The sequence below is a fragment of the Carassius gibelio genome, chromosome A23 (genome assembly GCF_023724105.1).
Source record: "Carassius gibelio isolate Cgi1373 ecotype wild population from Czech Republic chromosome A23, carGib1.2-hapl.c, whole genome shotgun sequence".
NCBI classification, from domain to species: Eukaryota; Metazoa; Chordata; class Actinopteri; order Cypriniformes; family Cyprinidae; genus Carassius; species Carassius gibelio.
In genome coordinates, this window is record NC_068393.1 from 8,159,675 (window position 1) to 8,181,666 (window position 21,992).

Sequence of the window (21,992 nt, forward strand, 5' to 3'; positions counted from 1 at the left end):
ATCCCGGCATTAGTTCTCACCTCTCTTTCCCTCCCTCCCTCTCGCTCTCAGGGCTGGAGCGTGTCCAGGTTCCTGTAGAGGAAGATCAGATGGTGGAGGAGAAGCATGGAGTGTGTGTGGCGGAGGTGGAGGGCGGAGGGCCGGGCTGGCGGCAGGAGCTCGCCTGCTCTCTGTGTAAGCAACTGTTTAGCAGCCTGCTTCAACTGAGACAGCACGAATACAGCCACACGCTCTCGCTCATGGCCCTCTCGCTGGACTGCTTTGACCACCATCGCCCCCTAGTGGCCCCCTCTCTGCACAACCCTCCGTCAGCACGCTACCATTGCTCGCAGTGTCCTGCCAGCTTCACTCTCAAGTCCAACGCCGACCGCCATGAGAAGACCATCCACCTCAAACGGAAGCTGATGCAGTGCATGTACTGTCTCAAGCACTTCCGCGACCGCACTGACCTGAACCGCCACCTGTCGTCCGTGCATTCCAGCGAGCGCGTGTACACGTGTCCCGCTTGCTCCCGAACCTTCAGCACGCAGAAAAACCTGGCTAGCCATGGCAAGGTCTGCTGTCAGTCAGGAATCTTGCCCACCGAGCAGCTGTGGAACCTGCACGGCTTAAACGAAGATGAGCACGGCCACATCCGTATAGATGACTGATTCTCCACACCTGCAACATTCATCATTTCATTAATAAGGGAATGTGATGCAAACCCAGGTCATCCCAGGCCTCCTCCAACTTTTGGCCACAGCACTGTTGACATTTGTACATTTCTTTTTACTGTACATTCGATTTGTATGTTCTTTAGATATCTAAATCGGCAGGGTTTTTTTTATGATCACTGCACATGGCTGCTAAGGCACAATTGCTTTGCAGAATAAAGACATTTCATGTCATTTCTCTATTTGCACCTAGAGCTGTCTGCTTTTTGTACCATGCAGGATTATTGAAGGTCGTAATGAAGACTGCGAAACAGAGATCTCAGTGCATTGGATACCAATGCTTTTTCATTTTCATTTTCGTCTTTACCAGCGGACTAATCTTATGCTTAGTCTGCAAGACAGACTCAGGCAAAGGGGTTTCTGTAACTTATCGAGATGTTAAGTAGTTAATTCTGCTGTTAAACCTGTGCACAATGCTGCCCTCTGCAGGAGAATCTCTCTTTTGTCTTCCGCACTTGAGTCTGAGAAGATAATTGGGATGAGGAATATTAGGGAATGTCCTGAATCTATCAGTAAGCTACATTGTCTTCAAATGTGTGTGTGTGTGTGTGTGCGAGTGCGAGTGTGCCGAATTATGACAGTAATTAGCTCTTCTCGGCTCTCACTCATGCTGACTCTAAATCGCATTGATAAGGGAGATGTGAGAGGAAAAGACATACTTTCTTTAATGTTGTGACCAGTCCTTGTGTGACCTCACACTAGGTCGGTAGAAATGTAAAAGGGGATTGAGGGTCCCTGCTAACAGAGATGGATCTAAATTATAGTGGTATTGTTAAGTTAAATCTGAGCTGTATCGCTGAGTGGTCAGACCACAAAGTTATCTGGTAGTGTTTTGGGAAATCTTCAAGGCAGTCTACACTTGTAGTAATACCTGAAGGAGATGTTGTTACATTAATTGCAGTTTTCACACAACATATGTTATACAGTTATGGCAAGTTCATTAGTGGATCAGTGGGTGCTTACACACTAGAGGCAGCTCTGATGGGGTGTTCGATGGATAAGGGACGTGTTAAACCCATTTTGAGAGTGTGGAAAAGCTTAGGGGGTTGAAATCAAGCAAAAATACAGCAAACATTCATATCCATTCTGAAATTCTACTCGCCTCTCTAAGAATCTCCGGGATTGTTCAACAGATGCAGTGCGCACTGCAGCAGAGCCCGTTACCATTTTCGTAACTTTTGACCGTCACTCAACTTTCCTCTTTGAAATCAATGGATTTGCAATGTTGCAGTAAATCAGTTGTGACAGAAACTGTGAATGTGTTGACATGCTTCCTGACACAGCAGTGAGAGAGTGGATTGTCACACTAGAACATACCCATACCCATAAATCTTACATCCCAAGTATGCAAAAGGCCTCTTCTTTTCACCATTTTTCTTTTCTTTGTTTCGTCAGAAAATAAGTTTGTCTGTTGTCTTTGTAAAGATCACTTTTTTTGCACACACTATCCGATCTTTGTGTCATATGTAAAACTTTGTTGTGTTTTTTTCGTCAAACAAAATATCTGCTTGGTTTGCTTGCAACAACTTTCCAAGTTATAGAATGAAAGCAAGACGTCAAAATGTTTAGTGTGTTGCTGGATTGAATTCGGAGGGATTTGTGAAAGGAATCACTGTTTATCACCTATGCAAAGATAGAGATTTGCACTGACATTTTCAAGGTCTTAGCACTTTCTCCTCAGGAAATGAAAGGACTGGTGCACTCTGATGTTGTCTGAAGAGGTTTGAATGGTGGGTGTAAAAACGCATCAGAAATCTCAGTCACAGTTTTGAATTGCACTATTTTTTATGACAAAAAAACAACAACTTGAGACTAAAACCAAAAAGATTTTGGTAAATTATGTATTTTAGAAGAGTTCTAACTGGTTGGTTGTAATTTTTTAGACAATAAAATTTGACGTAAAGCATCAAAGAAATTTGCTGTATTTTTTTTTTTTTTTTACAAATAAAGAATAAAAATGAGAACCTGTTGTGATCAGCTACAAATAGATTTGTTGTCCTACTTTTTTTTTTTTTTTTTTTTTGAGAGGGTCACATTGGGGTTTATTTGCTACCTTAAATTTCATCTTGTTGTTATAGGTCAGATCTGACCATCAACTATTTAAAATATAAATTATATCGTCAGTTCCAGGGCAGCTGTTCAGATTCTTAAGTAGTAAATGTGCAGCTTGTTGGTTTTGCCATTTCAGCTCATCAGGTATTTCATGGATTTTTTTGGGCAAACCTGAGCTTCAGGTCTGTTCTTACTTAAATGGTGCTTATTAGCCGAGTTAGTTTAGACCGTTGCCTAATGAGATTACAGTCATCACAGTATCGATAACACAAAGCACATGAAAAATTAGAACAAGAAGTAGTGGAATTAATGTTTGGTTTGGTGAGTTCAGGTCGATAATTTGTGCAGCAATTGTTCAGCAAACAATAGGCAGCTATGCTATGCTGCGTTGTGGGATTTTCATTTTTCTTTGTTGAATTTGAGCAGTAAAATCAGTTTCAGTGCTGTGGTTGCTAGGGAAACTGTCTTTTGGGGCTGCTAAGGGCAGGTGAGTTAGGGAGAGTATCCCTCTCGCAGTTTGTCAGTGCTCTGGCTATCTTCAGTGTCTGCCGCTAGATGACACAGTGAAAGGAAAGGATATACAGTAACTGATGTGAAAGTACCAGTGATAATACCATGTATTATTATGAATAGTGACAATTTACAGGTGACTTTTTTTTCCTTGCTGGAAATGATAAAAAATATTTAGATTTAATAATATTGCTCATTGATAATGTCAGGGTATTTTTATTTTTTTATTTTATTATTCTCACTGTTATTATTATTATTATTATTATTATTTTGGTTTGTTAGGTTTTGGACTCTTATATGGTCAAAAATACCATAATAATATATATGAATGAAATACTGTATAGAATTATAGATGAACATGAATTTATGAACAATTGTGTATTATATTGGACTAATTGTTGATCATTGTTAGTTTAAAATGCCTAATGCACTGTTCTACCAAATTATACCAAATTACTAAACAGGGTTGCCAGGTCTGTGAAACAAATTCAGCCCAACTGTTAATCAAAACTATCCCAAAAAACTATCCCAATATCCTCCCCAAGGTCCCCCAAGCCGCAGACTTCAAAAACAACCCACAGCAACAGTGTAACCCCGTTACCGAATTCGTTTGTGCATCAGTAATGTGAAATTTGAGGTGGATGAGTGTTCAGTTGTCGTGAAAGTATTGTCAATGTATTAGAGAAAAAAAAAAGACATAATGGTTCTTAAAATGAGCAGCATTTTCTTTAAACAAAATTCAAGTTCGTATTTCTTACTTTTCATCTTGAGCTAATATATCACCTGGACATGTTCTTCCTGTTGGCTAATTCTGATGAAGAGTAATATCTTCCTTTGGGTCGTCCCTTACGGCTTTACAGAATGCTCCTAAAATAAAAATAGCCCTGACTCCACCCATTAAAATAATTAGGGTTAACATGAATCAGCCCGTTATATTGATGCAGCAATAGCAGCTTTTAATTAAAGTCATTTCATCCAATAGTGAGAGAAAGAGAGAGATTAACCCAGTGCTTTGGTAAGTAGTATTGGCATTAATGTTATGTGTAGGGCTTTAACACTTTAACTCTCATACTTCCAGTGGCTTAACCTGCATGTGTTCAGACTGATCAGCTGTCCTCACGTCTCTTCATCTCTATCCACAGTTAATGACTTCACAGTGATCAGGAAGAAGTTTAAGTGCCCATACTGCAGTTTTTCCGCCATGCACCAGTGCATCCTGAAGAGGCACATGCGTTCACATACGGGCGAGAGGCCGTATCCCTGTGAGATCTGTGGGAAGAAGTTCACCCGGAGGGAACATATGAAACGCCACACACTGGTGAGTGCAGCACCAACAGGGGGAGGCAGTGAGTCCCGAGCAAGTATCTGCTTAAATGTGCAAAGTATACAGCACTTAAAGGGACAGTTCCCCCAAAACTGAAAATTAAATCATCGTTTACTCACCCTCAAGTTGTTTCAATGATATTTTAAAGAATGTGGTTAATTGAACGGTTACCTTTACCCACTGACTTTAGTAAAAAAAAAATTCCTTACTATGGAAGTCATTGGCTACCAGTGACTGTTTGGTTAACCACATTCTTCAAAATATCAACTTATGTGTTCAACAGAAGAAAGAAACTCACACATGTTTGGAAATAACTTGAGGGTGAATAAAAGATGCCATAATTTACATTTTGGGGTGAACTAACCCTTTAAGAGAGGTTAAGATAACATCCTGGAATATTGATTACTACATCTGGATGTTTATAATGAAATAAGATATTTCTATTAAATATTTTTTGTGAAATATTTTGAATTTCAAAGCCGATATTTTTTAAATGTCTTTTCCGTTTTTATTAAGGACTCTACAGCATATGTGCTTTTCGTAAAGATGTTTGTGTGGGAGACATTCAGGTTTCTAGAGGGCCCCTATTAAATACAGCATTCTGCCATATCCCATAAACCCCTCTTATCTCAGTTTTCTCTGCCCTTACTGCCAGCAGTTTTTTACCACCTCTTCTCCTTCTTTCTTTCTTAAAGCCTGTATTTACTGTATCTTCTCGAGGAAAGCACACATAAACATGTTTTGGCGCATGTTCTTGGTCTCTGTGTGGCTAAGAGACGTGCCACAGAAATTAGCTCTGGTTTTGAGCATCTCAAAGGGCCTGTAATAGTGTGACATGATAGCAGACAGCGCTGCTTCTGCTTAGCGCTGAAACGTTTAACACCTAAACATTGCTTAATTCATGATCCACTTTATGATGGATCACAACCGATGTGCTCCACCGACACATTTGTCACCGCTTCGTTATAATGTGGTGAAAAATTCAAAGGTCTGCTTAAGAGACTGTAATTGGCTGAATGCATCTCTTCCCTTGTGAATCCAGCAGCGACTGCACACACACAGTTTTGTTTGAGATGCTTTTACAGTTTATGCATACATGTAATGCAGAAGAGCATGGCATCATAGTAATGTCGAGGTTTTGGTTTTGAATCTCAAAGGAATTCTTGTAATGATAAAATGCATACTTTGCATCCAGCGTAAAGCGTTTTGGATTAAAGTTTTTTTTTTTCAAACGCATTAAAGTGAATGTGTTCAAAGCCATTATAAAGTGCAGATGAAATGTACTTTCTACATTAATGTGGTGTTGCTAATGTTGCTAGGCAACTGTAAATAGCCTAATGAATTATTGTATATCAGTGATTCCCCACAAGTGAACGGTATTATTTTGCAAAAGAATTATTGTTAATAAATCAAACTATTTATTGAACATTTGGGTCTTTTATCATATTGCTGTTGCTGCAGCATATGTTGAGAAAAAAAGAAAGAAAAAAAACTATTAACGGAGTGCATGCTTTATTGTATGTGCTTTCCAGGACGGGTGAGGATTGATTATTACAAACAATATAAATCTGATGTATCTGCATGGATTTGACTATCTACAAATATAATTTGAGAGTTTTTCTAACTCAAAAAAGCCCATCAGACCGTTTACATTTTTGAAACCACTGTTAAGACCGTTTAAGAAACTAGTTTGAGCAACTAGCAGTTAGCAAAGCCTTTTTTTTTACAGATTAGACTAATGTACCTTTTCTGTGTAACTAACATAGTAATGACCAGTGTTGAAGAATAAAGGAGAGGACTAACTTGTATGCATCCAGCCATGTTTCTTAACAAGGCATTGTCACTCTTTCTCAGGTGCACAGTAAGGACAAGAAGTACGTGTGTAAAGTATGCAGTCGTGTCTTCATGTCGGCCGCCAGCGTGGGCATCAAGCACGGCTCTCGGCGTCACGGCGTCTGTGCAGACTGCTCAGGTCGAGGCATGGCTGCCCTGCTGGACCAGAACGGCGAGGACGGCTCGCCTGAAGAGGAACTCTTGTATCCGGGTGACCACCGTTTCCCTGATGACACCGCCGATGGAGACGGGGAAGAGGAGATGATGGTGGAAGCGGAGCTGATGGGAGAAGGTGAAGGAGAAGAGGAGAATGGGAAATGGCGGGCTGGCTCAGGGATGTCGCAGCGGGACGACAGAGTAATAGATGATGGCAAAGAGGAAAGCGACTCCGCTCTGGAAGGAGACGCCAGGACGGGAAGCGAGAAAGACTTCAGTTGGATCTCCTAGTCCAATGCCTGGATCCTAGTCCAAGGTTGACCACCTGTTCCTAAAAGGAGATATGCTTAACGCGGGGCAATCGGATCTCAGCATAAGGGAGGAGCCGGATTCAGAGAGATCCTTCAGATGCCCACAGGGCTGCCAAAGGAGAGACAGAGGAGAGTCCTCTCGCCCCCGACTCTATGTGCTTCTGACCCAGGCTTCAGTTTGTCTCCTTTCTTCCTTGAGGACCAAACGGGTTTCTGTGTATGTGTTTGCTATATCTTCAGACAAAAGAGACTGTGCTGTCTCAGGAGACTGTCCAAATCAGTACCACGCTTTGATGGGTCAGACAAAGAACGTGTACGAAAAGATGTGCTCTTGCCATATGGTCGGCTGCCACCAGGGGGCACTGGCTAATCTATTGCGCAGCAGTTCACGTCAGAAGACTTGCACCAGTTTTGTTGGCACATTGTTGTTTTCTGCGAAGAGAAACCGCAACAGACTTGCACTTTAAACGTTGACTAGAGTCCTATCGATTCCCTGTTTCTGTGGTTTACATTTTTATTCCAATTTACAGAGATGAATATGGTGACCGCACCTACCTTTAAGGATACACAGTACATCCTTATGACTGTTATATATGAACATTTGTGCTAGGTTTGCTAATTATCATCTATGCCTTGTAATGTTTTATTTTGTTGCAATTTTCATCCCTGAACATTTATATTGAGTGGCAAAATCATGTACATAGACACATATAAGAGAGATTTTGTGTTTTCAACAAAGAACGGATAAAGGGGAAGATGGGTGAACACTATGCAGAAACGAATCTTTCTAGTTCTCAACAATCTTTATTCTCTCTATTATGGGAGATAAAACTTGTCTTCAGCAATGGCGAAGGAGAGAGACTGGAGGAGATAGATTTATGGGAATATTACGTGTAAAGACTTGTAATATTTCCTCATTATTTGCATTCCATAGTGGACTCAGTCAGGGATAGGGATGGTTTTATACAGTGGGTTTCCAGTGTGGTGTTTCTATAAAAAAAACAAAAAATCAAAGAAACCTTAACAAAACAAAACCTGTATGCAAATGTATTTTGTAGGTTTGGTGTGTGTGTGTGTGTTGGGGCTTTACTCGAGCTAACATCATTCAGAAGTTTTTACTGAAATGATTAAGACTCTCTCCTCTCGTCCCTCTTTTGACTTTTGACATTTCCTCACAGCCTTGTCATTCTACTGTACTGAGTCTGCCTCTGAAATCTTAAAGCCGTGTGACGTGACAGGGAGATATCATGCCTTCCCGCTAAATATTTATCGCTCTAACTTCTGGAATCTTCAGAAATATGCATCAACTTCTAAATCAGTGAACAACAGCTTTCTTTTGTTGTCAGTCAGTTTAAGACGATGAAACACAAAAACACTTTGGAATGAGATCATGGGGACTGATGTGTGCTGTAAAGTGAAATTGCTGTTCATTTATTGGGTTTCAATGTTTATTTATTTAGTGTGTGTATGTTTGAGGGAGAGCTTGTCTAGTCATTTTACACATCCTTACCATTCTGTTTGACCAGTGTGTGTGTGTACGAGCGCATGAAGGACCGGGTTCATGAATGTCTTTTTACTCATTGTTTTAACAATCTGTGCCAGAATCTTTGACAATGGGAATAAACGCTATATTATGCTTTACTTATGATTAACAAATTTTGATTATTATGGTTACTGTTGATGTTGTAATTCTTATTGTTATTATAATTATTGTTCTTATTATTAAGTGCTGGAGGCTAAGCTTTATTATCCTTTTCTTTCTGTTTTTATTTCCTTTCTTTGAAAAACAGTGTAAAACTTTCCAATCTTGCCTTTCTATGGACAGCAAGCCATGTGGCTTTCAGAAGTGATTATATTGTGCCAGTTCCATGCATTTCTGAGTGATATTTGAGATCATTTTTTCCTTATTATATTCTGTTTTGTTTTTGAAGGGTCAACCTTCTGAGAGCTTAACTTACTAAGCACACGCTTCTATATTACTAACGTACACTAAGTAATGAATATTATACCAAAAAATAATCATCTGGTATACTTTGTGTATACATTTAGTGCTTTTGTTTCGATTTGGTGTACAGGTGCAAAGCTTTGATCAAACAATGATTTGCTTGGTTGATTGAAATTTTTTCCCCACTACTTTGAGAAAGCACAGATTATAGTGCTGTGTTATGAAGGGCCACTTGAAAGTACATTTTAAAGAAGAATCGCAGCTTTAATTTCTGTTGCCCTTGGAAACATGCTTAAGTTTTAATGGATGTGCTCTACTGTATGCCATGACTCTGCATCTGAATTACGAAGTCATGTGGAAATATGGGAAATGAATGCTTTGCAGTCAGAGCTTGTAAAAGCTTTAGACCTCAAATGTCATTGGTCCAAGCGCCAGGTACAAATGCTATCCAAATTCCTCCAAATAATTGGACATTTAGCTTTTTTCTTGTTTAATTTATTGTGTGTTCTTTACCTTTGATTGAAATAAAATCTGTTGGAATTTAAAAGACACACTGAATCACATCATTTGAATCCAATTCATTTACCCAAGTACATGTGGGTTAGATTTCATGATGGGAATATTTTTAAATGCACTTGCTGATACTTCTAACTTCTACAGATAAATATTAAAACATGTGCCTCTATGTACTTGACCTACAAATGTACTATAATTGCCCCAGTGTGTGGTTATGTGTTTGTGCACATGCACATATAGGTTTTGTCCATGCATTTCTTTTTTTCATGAGATTAATCTTGATTTTGCAATTAATGTGTGTAAAAAAAAGGACAAATTAAGATATCATCACATCATCTTATAATGATCTTTGTGGCCAGAAATAGATAATTTCAGCTATTCTGTTTCCTTTAGTATTATTACTAGATATCAGATCAGTAAATATAGTTCCTTACTTTCTTAAATATTTGAATATTATAACTTGACTTAATACCAAGTAGAAAATAGCAAACTACGTTATCAGTACACGTAAGGATTGAAGGTCCCATTTTGTGAAATATATTCATTGATGACAATGACTCAGTATATGACATGACTTGGTATTCTGTATTATATCACTTAGTATTATAAATGTATTACGTTAAAGTTACAAATTACTTCATTAAAAAAGTACTCGGTAACGGAATCCAAGTACCATAATATAAAAGTCATGTAATCTGATTTTTTTTCTTTTTTTGGGATTACTTCAAATTACATAGTCAAAAAAGCAATATCTAAGTACTTTTATTTATTAACTATGACTTTTAAATTAAAACGAATAATAACTATAGTAAAAAATATATATTATATAAATTAAATACTCATATAAATACTCATATTTGAAAACTATGAAAAATCGTGTCTTGTTTCACGATATTACAGGTCGTATATTTATATAAAAAAAGGCTATGCAGATGTGCACTATACAGTAAAGTATTACAATTATTTTTTTTTTTATCATTTTATTATTTATTGAACATGTAGTTTATACACAACATAATTTTTTTTACACCATATATATATATTAGTCTATTTAACTAGAAGGCTACATGATTGACTCGGGGTGTGGGGACTCTTCAAACTGTTTAGCACCATGGTATTTATTTCTGAGTACACTATTCTTCATTTTATACCACAGCAGAAAATGGTCAGTTATGAACTCCACGTATCTTGCAGAAGTCATTCTGACACTCTAAAATGACCTTAAATCTCACTTCCCGATATTCCAACAGAAATCATCACCCAGCTCCTCCTTGCTGATGTTGCATTCTTTCAACATGGCCTTTCATCAACTATCAGAAATCCATTTATCCGGACTATCCAATGTTACTGAAGCATTCATAAGTGAATAAAACGATTTAAAAACAAGTCTTTGTGTGTTTCTACAGCCACTGTGCAGGTTTGTCTTTGTGAGGTTTGGTTAAAACGCAGCTTTACACACAACTGTCAGTCTGCATGGAGAGGATCTGGAGACAAACACCTGTCTGCTGCTCAGCAGTGGCTTTTTTACAGCTGGCATTACAATACAGTTCATTTGTTTGACAGAAACTTTCCTTAATAAATCATCATCTGACCATCTTCCGTGCTCTAAGTCACTCACAAATCTTTTGACAGTTCAATAATCTCTATTTGCTTTTTGCAAAATATTATTTGTTTTAATGCCTTTTGCAAGACATTGCATTGTTTCATACTTTTCATATCCAGAAATATCTTTCTTCCTTACCAAATTTTGTGAGAACTGTGACTTCCTCTTTAAGGGTTTCCATTTAACTAAGAAGGCCAAACCTGGCAAACTATTGACCAAACCAGTCTGAGATGGATACCAGTTACCTGAATGATGTGAAAAAACAACACAAACAAAAACATGACTCTTTATTATACCAAAATCCAAATAATAATAGATAAGATTTTATTTCTGTCCTCATAGAACTGTGGAGGATTAGGGGTCAGAGCGGTCTCAAATCACTATATATTTCTAGCACTGACGGCACATAGCTATTAAACACATGGAACAGGTTTGTTTTACTGGCCATGGAAGCACCCAGCTGGGGATCTCTTTTCTTGTGCTCATCTTGTAATTCCAAAGAGATAAAATGTTTGTAGCCAAAGTCGTTGGGGTCTGAGCCACTGGGGCCACTTGACTGGCATGCCCACCTGCTGCTGTTTTTCTCCACCAAGCTCTCTCTCTCTCTCTCTCTCAAGTCTGTCATGTTGAAATACAGGGGACGTGCCAGCTGACTCAAGCTGCTGAAAAAAGTCTATGTCCATATCTTACTACTTGTTCCATAAATACCGCCCCTCTGTTGAATGGGGGTCGATCTTACATGTGGGATAAGGCCTTCTAAGTTCTGCTGCCTGCCCAGGGCTGAGTGACACTCACTGCACTTTGAAGCCAGTGGCTGTAGTTGAGTTCTTGAAAACACAAAACTGGACATGTCTAACCACACTGATCAGGAGTTATACGCAGAGGAGATCGATGAAGATGAGATTCTGGCAGGCCTGTCGGCGGAGGAGCTCAAACAGCTCCAGAGTGAGATGGACGACATCGCTCCTGACGAGAGAGTGCCGGTGGGAATGAGACAGAGAGACGCTTCTCAAAAGACAACAGTCCAAGGTATTGTTAATATATTAGACTGTTTGTTGCCATTAATCCGCAGAAAATAGGGAATCTTTGTAAAAGGCTCTGAGGTGCGAAAAAAAAAATGAGTTTAACACTAACACTACTCGATCTCTAACTAGCTCCCAGTAGACCAGTGCTAAAACTGGTGGTTGTATCATATTGTAGTAAGCAATGGAACGGTAATAAATATTCCACTTGCATTCATATTTTTTTACTGAACTTTTCAGCTGTCCTGACCTTCAGTACAATATGATTTCTAATGTAATACTTAAAGGGGTAATTTAACAATTTTCCGACAAAATTTGTCCAGTTTGTGTATTTTTTATTCCCTTGTTTGTCTAAATAATATCAGGCAGGGGGTGTTCAGGAAACCTGTTTTGGTAATACCAGTGGCACAGAAAAGATTCAGCTATTTGACAGCATACAAAAGAAACTATTTGTGCTTGATACTTGACTTTCATTGGTTTAACACAATGTATTCACATTTGTTTATGATAAAAAATCGAATATAAAAAATGTGGTTTAACTATAAGCTATTAACTATTTTTTATTTCAGAGTGCAGTGAGCCCCAGTCAGAAGAGGAGATCGATGAAGATGAGATTCTGGCAGGCCTCTCAGCAGAGGAGCTCAAGCAGCTCCAGAGTGAGATGGAAGAAATCGCTCCTGATGACAGAGTGCCAGTGGGAATGAGACAGAGAGACCAAACTGACAAACCACCCACTGGATCATTTGATCACAGATCACTGGTGGAATATATGTACTGGGAGAAAGAGTCCAAACGTATGCTGGAGGAGGAGAGAGTTCCCACAACTCTATTACCCAGTCAGGTAAGACTAGTTCTTGTCTAGATTATTTACATTCAGTGTATTAGGTCTCATAAACTGTTTGCTAAAGTGCTCGGAGCTCAGATTATTAATCATCAAATTCTCCTATGTATACCTGATGCAACTAGGAGGCCAATAACTCTACAACAGCAAATGCCTTGAAACAGCAACTGTGCTGTCATGCAGCATTTCAAATGAGGCATTCTATTTTTAGGCTTTTAGCAAGTTGTTCAAGATTAAATGTTTTGTCATTTGTAGGGTTGGGAATCGTTAGAAATTTTCCGGTTCCGCCTAACAGTCCCGGTTACGATTCTGGTTCCATTAAAATCATTAAACAACTATTTAAAAAATTGTGGTAAGGAAAAATGCACAATACTCAACTACTCAATGCTCAGTACTGTTTAATACTTACTGTCAACTTAATTTAAAGGTTGGCAATGTCAAAATTCAACATATATTACAGTATAATCATTTTCAGGTTCTGATTCAGATTCCATTTAAATGAACTATTATTATGTTTTTTACTATTTTACCTATACTGAATGTAGCATTGCTGGAAGGTAGTAGGTATTGTTGAGTAATGCTAGTCCATCAATCAGTATGTGCTTGAAAGTTTATGTTTTTTACACGATCATTAACATTTTGCTTTTCAAGCAGGAATAAGCTGGTTGGCCAAATAGTTCCTTTAGGGCTGAAACACTAGTTAATTTCCTTAAATTAATGAAATATAAACACTTATACTTGTAACAATTTATACACATGCTCCGTAAAGCCCCTATTTTACAAATAATAATGCAGTCAGGAGATGGTGTAATGCAATAGTGGTTTCCCCATTTTTAAACATTTAAAATCCATGAAAATAAATATTTTCTATCATTTTGTTTATCACTCTTGAAATGACCAGTACACTAAATAATCTAACCCTCATATTTATATAAAAATAGCAGTCTATTTATTTAGTGGTCCAAGTTGTAGTCATTATGTATATTAATAAGAATATTGGACAAATATAATGTAATTTAATGGCGGTAGGTGCTTCGCGGTCACATTTACATGTTAGGGGTTGCACCGACTAATCGACTAGCCGACTTCAATGCTCTGCCATGGCGCTTTAAAGGGTTAGTTCACCCAAAATTATGTATTTCATAACTTAACCTCATGTTGTTTCAAACCCCTAAGACCTCCGTTTATCTTGGGAACACAGTTTAAGATATTTTAGATTTAGTCCGAGAGCTCTCAGTCCCTCCATTGAAGCTGTGTGTACGGTATACTGTCCATGTCCAGAAAGGTATGAAAAACAACATCAAAGTAGTCCATGTGACATCAGAGGGTCAGTTCGAATTTTTTGAAGCGTCAAAAATACATTTTGGTCCAAAAATAGCAAAAACGACTACTTTATTCAGCATTGTCTTCTCTTCCGTGTCTGTTTTGAGAGAGATTTCAAAACAAAGCAGTCTGGACATCCGGTTCGCGAACGAATCATTCATTTCACTAAATCGAACTGAATCGTTTTAAACAGTAAACAGTTTAATCCCAACCAGATACACTGCACTGAACTTTTTTAATGCACAGAAACATTTTTGCAATATTCTAAACAGTTTTCGTATGCATTAATAATGTTGTATTTAATTCCAAATTAAAGGATTCACCAGTATTTGTAAGTGTATTATTATTATTTTTTTGGTGTATTTAATTTTTTATTTTTTATTTTTTAGTGATCCCGTTCAACACTGTATCACTGAAAGAAATCTCGGCTCGCAAACTTTTACGCCGTCGACAAACAAACGCACGCACAAGAAAAAGTACTTGAAGACTGGAAATAAAACGCATCCCCCGGACAGCAGTTATTAGACACGCGACCGATAATACTGTTTGTTTAATTTGCTTATTATGCCGTTAAAAACAATAAGATAAACTCAAACTGTCTATATAATCTAAAATGTTGCAGAATGCTGGAGGAGAATGAACTTACCGGGGTTTGACAGAGACGTGACAGTATGCGAAAATTTGTGCGAGATAAATTCAACTTTTCGACGCGATCTTGTATATCATGAGCGCGTGCTATAAAACGTACTGTAAATAACCAACAAATATATCACTCCGCCAGCAGCACTAATTTCAGCTGTTGTACACACACCAGGGATGGAAATGAACCTTTTTGTCCACCGGCCGACCACGGCTGCCGGTAGGTAGGACTGTGCAAAAAATCGAAATGCAATTTTCATGCGCATCTAATCAGTAAAGACGCTCCTGTAATTAGAAATATATCTCTAGCACGTGCATCCAGAAAAATGAGCTGTTATAGGAGCAATAGCCACGTACGCAGCACTGTGTCATATGCCGTATCTGAGCACAAGGTGTTTTTTCACAGCTCCAGACTTATTTGTTCATTAATGATGTCATCAGCAACTAGTTGACTTCGACTCAACTTTGACATAAAAGTCAACTTTTTAAAAAATCAGAAGTCATTCAACTCCTTGTAAATGTACAGTCAAACAAAACGATGTGCACAGTTATCAAAGGTGCGAGTGCACCTACAGTTGTGGGAAACGTGTTCGGCAGTTAAAGCCTGTGGAGTGTGCGTCATTGGAAACAATGCTCTCAGTAATTAAATAGACGTGGCAGCATTTCTGTTATTTGGTTTGTGACATCCTTTACGGGAAACGCCAAATAATCAGAACACCGGCGCAAGGCTGCTCACAGTACTTGGTCACGTGTCGCACCAGAACCATATTCAGAATCAAAACTTAGAAATTGCTCATGGTTCCGGTTCTCTGTTCCCAACCCTAGTCATTTGTAATCTATAACAGTTGTTCAACACTTCAGATTTGACCCTTTTGTGCATTTGTCACCATCAGAAGAAAGCCCAAGAGGATTTTGAAGCAGAAACAGAAGATAAAGTTGAAGAGGTGGAATATGTCTATGAGGAGATCATGGAGGAGGTTGAAGGAGGAGAGGGAGATGTTGTTGTTGATGAAGTGATTGAAGAAGTGATAATGGAGGTTGAGGCAATCCAGCCTGTCAAGATAGAACCTGATGCAACTGTCCCTGTAGTGACCTCAGAAGATGATTTACAGCCTCCTCCAGAAATTGCAGAAACCAAAGTTGAAGCCGAGACTGAACAATCAGGACTTAATGACACAGAATCTAAAGCGAATGAGGAGACAAAAGATTCCACTCGGTCTGAAAATGCTCCCTCATCATATGAGAACTGGGTTCCGGAGAAAGAGGAAAGGGTCATATCCAAGCTGAAGATCCCAAAATTTGCACTAGGTGGAAGCACTTTAGTTAAAAAAACTGCAAGACCTTCTGGGAATGAAACCAATTTGGAGACAACTTTGGATAAAATCCGCAACAACAGCCCCTCTGTTACAGATGTCAATCTTAACAACATTGAAAACATTCCCAAAGAAATGCTCCTTGATTACGTCGACGCACTCAAGAAGAACAGACATGTTAAAACGTTTAGTATTGCAAACACTGGTGCAGATGAAAACGTGGCATTCGCTCTGGCCAACATGCTCAGAGAGAATAGAAGTATCACCACGCTAAATATTGAATCCAATTTTATCACAGGAAAGGGGATTGTTGCAATAATACGCTGCCTCCAGTTCAATGAGACACTCACTGAGCTCCGCTTCCACAACCAAAGGCACATGCTAGGACACCATGCAGAAATGGAAGTGTCTCGTCTCCTCAAGGCTAACAACACCCTTCTGAAGATGGGCTACCACTTTGAAGTCCCTGGGCCTCGGATGGTGGTCACCAATCTCCTCACCAGGAACTTGGACCGTCAGCGGCAGCAGAGAATGGAGGAGCAGAAGCTCCAGCAGATGAAAGAGCAGAGAAAGGTCATGGAGGTGTATGAGAACTCTCTGGACTTGCCCCCTGGCATGTTGGAAATGCTAGGCGACTACATACCATTGTCCCTATTGCAGGGTTCTGATAATGGGGCTGAGGAGATTCCTGAAGCTTCTCCTGAACCTTCACCACAACCAAGTCCTCCTCATAAGCCCCGCAAGACTCAATATCCTGCCCCACACCAGCATCCTACTAGTTCAGACAAAGGAAACCTCTTAGATGAAGTACATCTAAAAAAGACTCCAAAAAGAAGGGATCCACTTCTGGAACTGAACACAAGGTATGAAAGGAAAGAGGGAAGAGATAATGTTCAACTGAGGAGTGTTCCTAAACAAAGAAGCACGGCAAGAGAAGGTCTTGCAGATGATAGAGCCAACCTGAAAGATATGATAAAGACTCTAAAGCCGGTTCCTAGAAGACGACAACCCCCTAAAGTGGAGTTAACACCACGGGATCAGTTGCTCAGCGAGATTCGACAGAGCAATGTGGCCTATCTCAAAGCGGTATGTACTGTGCATGATCTCAGCTTGAGAGAGGGCCATTGTCAGGGAGGGACAGCCTGGAATGTTTTTTTGGGACTTACAAAAATGGGTCCTCCATGGCAGTGGTTCACAAGTGGTTTTGCTTCAGTGTAAAGCCAGCACAATGCAAAAGACCTAAAATCTCAAAGAATAAAATGTATTAACATTACCATGAACTATGTAGGTTATAGGTCTTCAGCCCTGCTCCTGAGGACCCACTATTCTATAGAGAAATGGAAATAAAAAAATTTGCAGGACAATGGGTTGAAGGCCTAGGACGTAGGCCCAAATTTTCAAAATGAATAACACCAGTGTTTTCCATATACTGGTTTATTTGTGGCGGCAGCCACAATATCAAAACTGACTGCCGACAAATAGATCTTCCAAAATGCTTTGACTTCGATGAATAAATGTGAGCTCCTCATGTTTCCAAGTCAAAACGTGGCACGGGTGTTTTTAAATGTATCTTTGAAGGGAACTGTCTTCAAAAAAGTATTGATGTCATCTTCATTTAATCTTTCCTTATAATGCCTGATAAAGTAGCATTCATGAACGCATGGTTTCAATAATTTGTAGGCATTTTTTGTAGGAATTTTATTTTATCTTGTGTAGTTTTGGCATTTTAGCTTCTACATATTGACACTGTTATTAAGATTATGCTAATATATTAGTTAGTTTGATTGCACTTTTACATCAACAATAAAACATATGAAAAGTGTTCATTCTTTAAAATCTGGTATGTTTGTTTTGCCATGCTAACTATGCCAGTTTGTATTTAGCATAACGTTTCCCCAGCTGTCTGTGATGCTATCAGAACACCCTTACAAAAAATTGTTTACCACTTTTAAACAAGTTTTTGGGTAACAATGCACTAGTCGAGAACCACTGCTTTATGATACTTGCATAGATTACTCATTGTGCATAGAATGGACCATTAAAATTAATTCCCTGGCCTCCAAGAATTTAAATGACGCCGTTGGTATAAGAAACTCAAATGGATAACATTTTAGCCTTTTGTTTGTCAGTGATCATCCATATTTATAAACAAAACATTCGCATTATCACTGGGGTGACGGTAAGTGTAACTGTAACAATGAATTTCATTGAACTATTCTTGACATAAAAATCTAAAATGTGTGCAAATGTGGAAATTGGTTGGCAAGTTCTTATTTAAAAGATTAAGATTTTGGATTCAAACTCTTTTCAATGTCAAACAGTTTGGTGTTTGCAATGGTAAGCATCACTATTGCAAATTTTTTGTATCGCTATCCCAAAGTATTAAACTTCATTGTGTAACTAATTCCACACATTTAAAATATGGACTAATATGGTGTAGTTTGTTTAAAAAGAGGTGTCTTTTTGTTGGCTTGAATTTTTGCAGTGCCATTTTTGTAATCATTGTAATAATTAAATGAATCAAAGAGCGAAGTGTTGATATAATTTGTGTTCATATAGTTTCAAAAGAGCTTATACCTCTTTTTCACATCCACAGGTACCTCTTCCAAAAATCCTGGAGTCAAGAGAAACCAGTCTCTTCTGAGCCACACACTTGACTTTATATAGAGATCGCACAGAGGGACAGGGCCAACATCAGATGGGTCATGGAGAGCGTGTGGTTTGTGTGGCCAAACAATACCATGATGCTCAATTAATGGAGAAAGTAGAGTGTACTGATCTGATTTGACCCAGGGGGTTGGGAAAGGAGAAAGCTTTACTCCTTTGGACAAGTGAACAGTAACATAACAATAAGCCACAACACGGTGCACTTTGATGGGGTCCTGAACTGTAAAATTAAACATGCACATCTGTTCATATTAAAGAGCAGGTCATATGGTATTTTAAAGTATCCTAATATTGTGTTGGAGTCCCCTACAACAGGTTTAAATGCATCTAAGGTCAGAAAACATTTTAATTTTCTCAGAATATACGTTTAAAGTTGCCAATGATTAGAAACAATTAGTTCCAAGCAAGTTTGGAGCAAACCCCTCCCATTCACAAGCCTACTCAGCTCCGATTGGTCAGCTGGCCAAGCCTGTTGTGATTGGCATAGAGAGGAGTCCTTGAGTCAGTTAAAGAGTGCTACCATTGACAAAGCACCTAAAACAATAATATAGTGCGCAAATCCGTTCTTATAATAATGACATAAAACTTTTAGTTTAACACGTATGCTAGCGAATCATGCCTACAGCTAAAGTTTATCTGCTAAACAGTGTACACTTAAAATCATAATGGTGGGTATGTTAGCCAAGTGCTAATGTGACTAACTGATGAAACAATAGTTTGTAAACCAAAATATGTTGACTGTAATGTTTGAAGAACGAATGACAAAAGACGCTCTGTGTCTTAACATTTAATCAGAATGCAGAACAGCTGTATCACAGGAGCAGCAGTCTTAACTAACTCACTCGTCTCTCCAGCATTAACCATATAACTGCTGGTGCAGCAAAATAAACAGCAATAGGCTTGTTGCATCTCAAGTCAAGTCAAGTCAAGTCTGCTTTATTGTCAATTCTTCCACATGTAGAGTACATACATACAGTGAATCGAAAATACGTTACTCTCAGATGCCCGGTGCATACAGATAACACTAACAGTAGAGTCTAAAAATATAGATCAAATATCAAATATAAGATACAGCTATACAATAAGGGAATGTAAAAAAACATGTAATAAAATTAAAAATAAAGTTAAATAAAGCAGCGCAAGGCACATGGCAGATAGAGGGCAAACCAGTGAAGTGAGTAAACAGTGCAGATAAAAAGATTTTTAGTGCAACAAAAATAAAGCTTAAAGTGACAAGGGCTCAAGAGCTGTTATTTTATTTAAGTTATTTTAGTTTTCCGGCAGGACGCGTTGCAGGCGCCATACCACACAGTGATGCAGCTCGTTAGGATGCTCTCGATGGTTCCTCTGTAGAAGGTGCACATGATGGGGGCCGGGGCTCTGGCTCTTCTCAGATTGTGGAGGAAGTAGAGAAACTGTTGTGATTTATTGGCCAGTGCTGCGGTGTTGTCAGTCCAGGAGAGGTCCTCTGTGATGTTCACACCCAGGAACTTGGTGCTGCTCACTCTCTCCACAGTCACACAGTTGATGGTCAGAGGAACATGCTGAGTGTGCACTCTCCTGAAGTCGACAACAATCTCCTTCGTCTTCTCCACGTTCAGAGAGAGACTGTTGTCACTGCACCACCTGGCAAGGCGGCTCACCTCGCTCCTGTAGTTTGTCTCATCTTTGTTGCTAATGAGAACCACCACAGTCCTGTCATCTGCAAATTTAATGAAGAGGTTGGAGTTGTGTGATGGTGTGCAGTCATGGGTCAGCAGAGTAAAGAGGAGGGGGCTCAGCACACATCCTTGGGGGGCCCCAGTGTTCAGTGTGATGGTGCTGGATGTGTTGCTGCCGACCCGTACTGCCTGAGGTCTTCCAGTCAGAAAGTCCAACAGCCAGTTGCACAGCGAAGTGTTGAGCCCCAGCTGGATCAGTTTGTAAATGAGCTGTTGAGGGATGATTGTGTTGAAAGCTGAACTGAAGTCTATGAGTCTTTTTTCTCTATATGTGTGAGTGCTGAGTGGATGGTAGTGGCAATGGCATCATTGGTTGACCGGTTGGACCGATATGCAAACTGGAAGGGGTCCAGGGAGAGGGTGGGGGGGGGGGGGGGGCAGACTTGATGTGTGTTCAGGAAATGAAAGTTGAATATGGTGTGTACACACAGCTGCATGTCTTTTGCATTACCAATTATGAAAATGTACAATTTATGTATTTCTCTTATTTCTTATTTTTTTATATTTTACTCTAATAGTTAGAGTAAAATAAAACTTTTTTTTTTAAATGACAAAAAAAAAAAAAAAACGGGCTGTAAAAAGATTTAATTAATACATGACAAATGCAAATATTTGTTTTATATGATAATTAATGCAAAAATATACATTTGCTGCTTATAGACTGATAGTCTGAATGACTAATTATTTAGACTTATTATTAAAACTGATACTAATTTAAAAAAAAAAAACCAGGTAATGCAAACACTGATCTTTTAATTAGTTCTAACCTTCCATAATTACATTGTGAAATTGTACAGTTAGACATAATTTATGTTATCAAATAAAGTTAATAAAACATACATGCAGAAATCTCTGAGCGTAACGATCATCTGATTGTTTGTCGCAAACCTTATAATCTGATAAAAAGCAATCAGAACAAAGTCAACTCTCTGAAAATGTACAGTATTGCAGATTTGAGTGGTTTGTCTTTGAATGAAGAGAACCCCATTGACTGACTTGAGCCTCATAATCAACAGAAGAAAGAATGAAGCCCATATTAGCACCAAACTTGATATTTTGAGCAATCAACTGAAATTACATGTACACAACAAAAGGTTTGAATTGTTTTTCTGTGGTATCCTTGAACAGTGTCTTCTCAACATCATGTAAACAAAAAGTGACGTATGCCAGTAACAGGTAAAGGATTGGAAAATATGACGACTCGTTAAGGCGATTCTGAGTCGACAATCTCTTTTGAGAGACAATATCTTTATTTATCATACACTTTTTTGATTTCATTAAAGGATAGCTACATTACAAACTGCAAATGAGATATTTTTCAGAAAACCATATGATCTGCTCTTTAACCACTTCACTTTTAATGGAGTGAATGTCTACACATACTGCACATGAAAAAATTATTCTTTTGTTTGTCTGAATTTGTATTCATGTATTTATAGTGTTAATAAACTTGATAGTGTAAATGTCACTCTGGATCTTTATTTAATTATGTTTTTCTAGTTA

At 38.6% G+C, this 21,992-nt stretch overlaps 2 protein-coding genes across 5 annotated transcripts in view; both read left to right on the plus strand.

Moving 5' to 3' along the window:
• The window catches only part of LOC127944563 (zinc finger and BTB domain-containing protein 46-like), an 88,223-nt gene extending 78,830 nt beyond the window's left edge, over positions 1-9,393 (plus strand). For 2 of the 4 annotated variants that reach the window (XM_052540585.1, XM_052540586.1), the window contains exons 4-5: positions 4,418-4,593; positions 6,454-9,393. In XM_052540585.1, the coding sequence (XP_052396545.1) occupies positions 4,418-4,593; positions 6,454-6,879 (602 nt within the window). In that variant the 3' untranslated portion in view covers positions 6,880-9,393. Of the gene's footprint in view, positions 1-51; positions 3,977-4,417; positions 4,594-6,453 lie in introns of those variants that run through there. The other 2 variants (XM_052540583.1, XM_052540584.1) reach the window with 1 other exon arrangement.
• Positions 9,394-11,671: 2,278 nt separating this feature from the next.
• Positions 11,672-20,830, plus strand: LOC127944564 (leiomodin-3-like). Its single transcript, XM_052540588.1, has 4 exons — positions 11,672-11,992; positions 12,555-12,826; positions 15,682-17,187; positions 18,698-20,830. The coding sequence occupies exons 1-4, from the start codon at positions 11,812-11,814 to the stop codon at positions 18,743-18,745; spliced, it is 2,007 nt and encodes a 668-aa protein (XP_052396548.1). The 5' UTR covers positions 11,672-11,811; the 3' UTR covers positions 18,746-20,830.
• Positions 20,831-21,992: the final 1,162 nt, after the last annotated feature.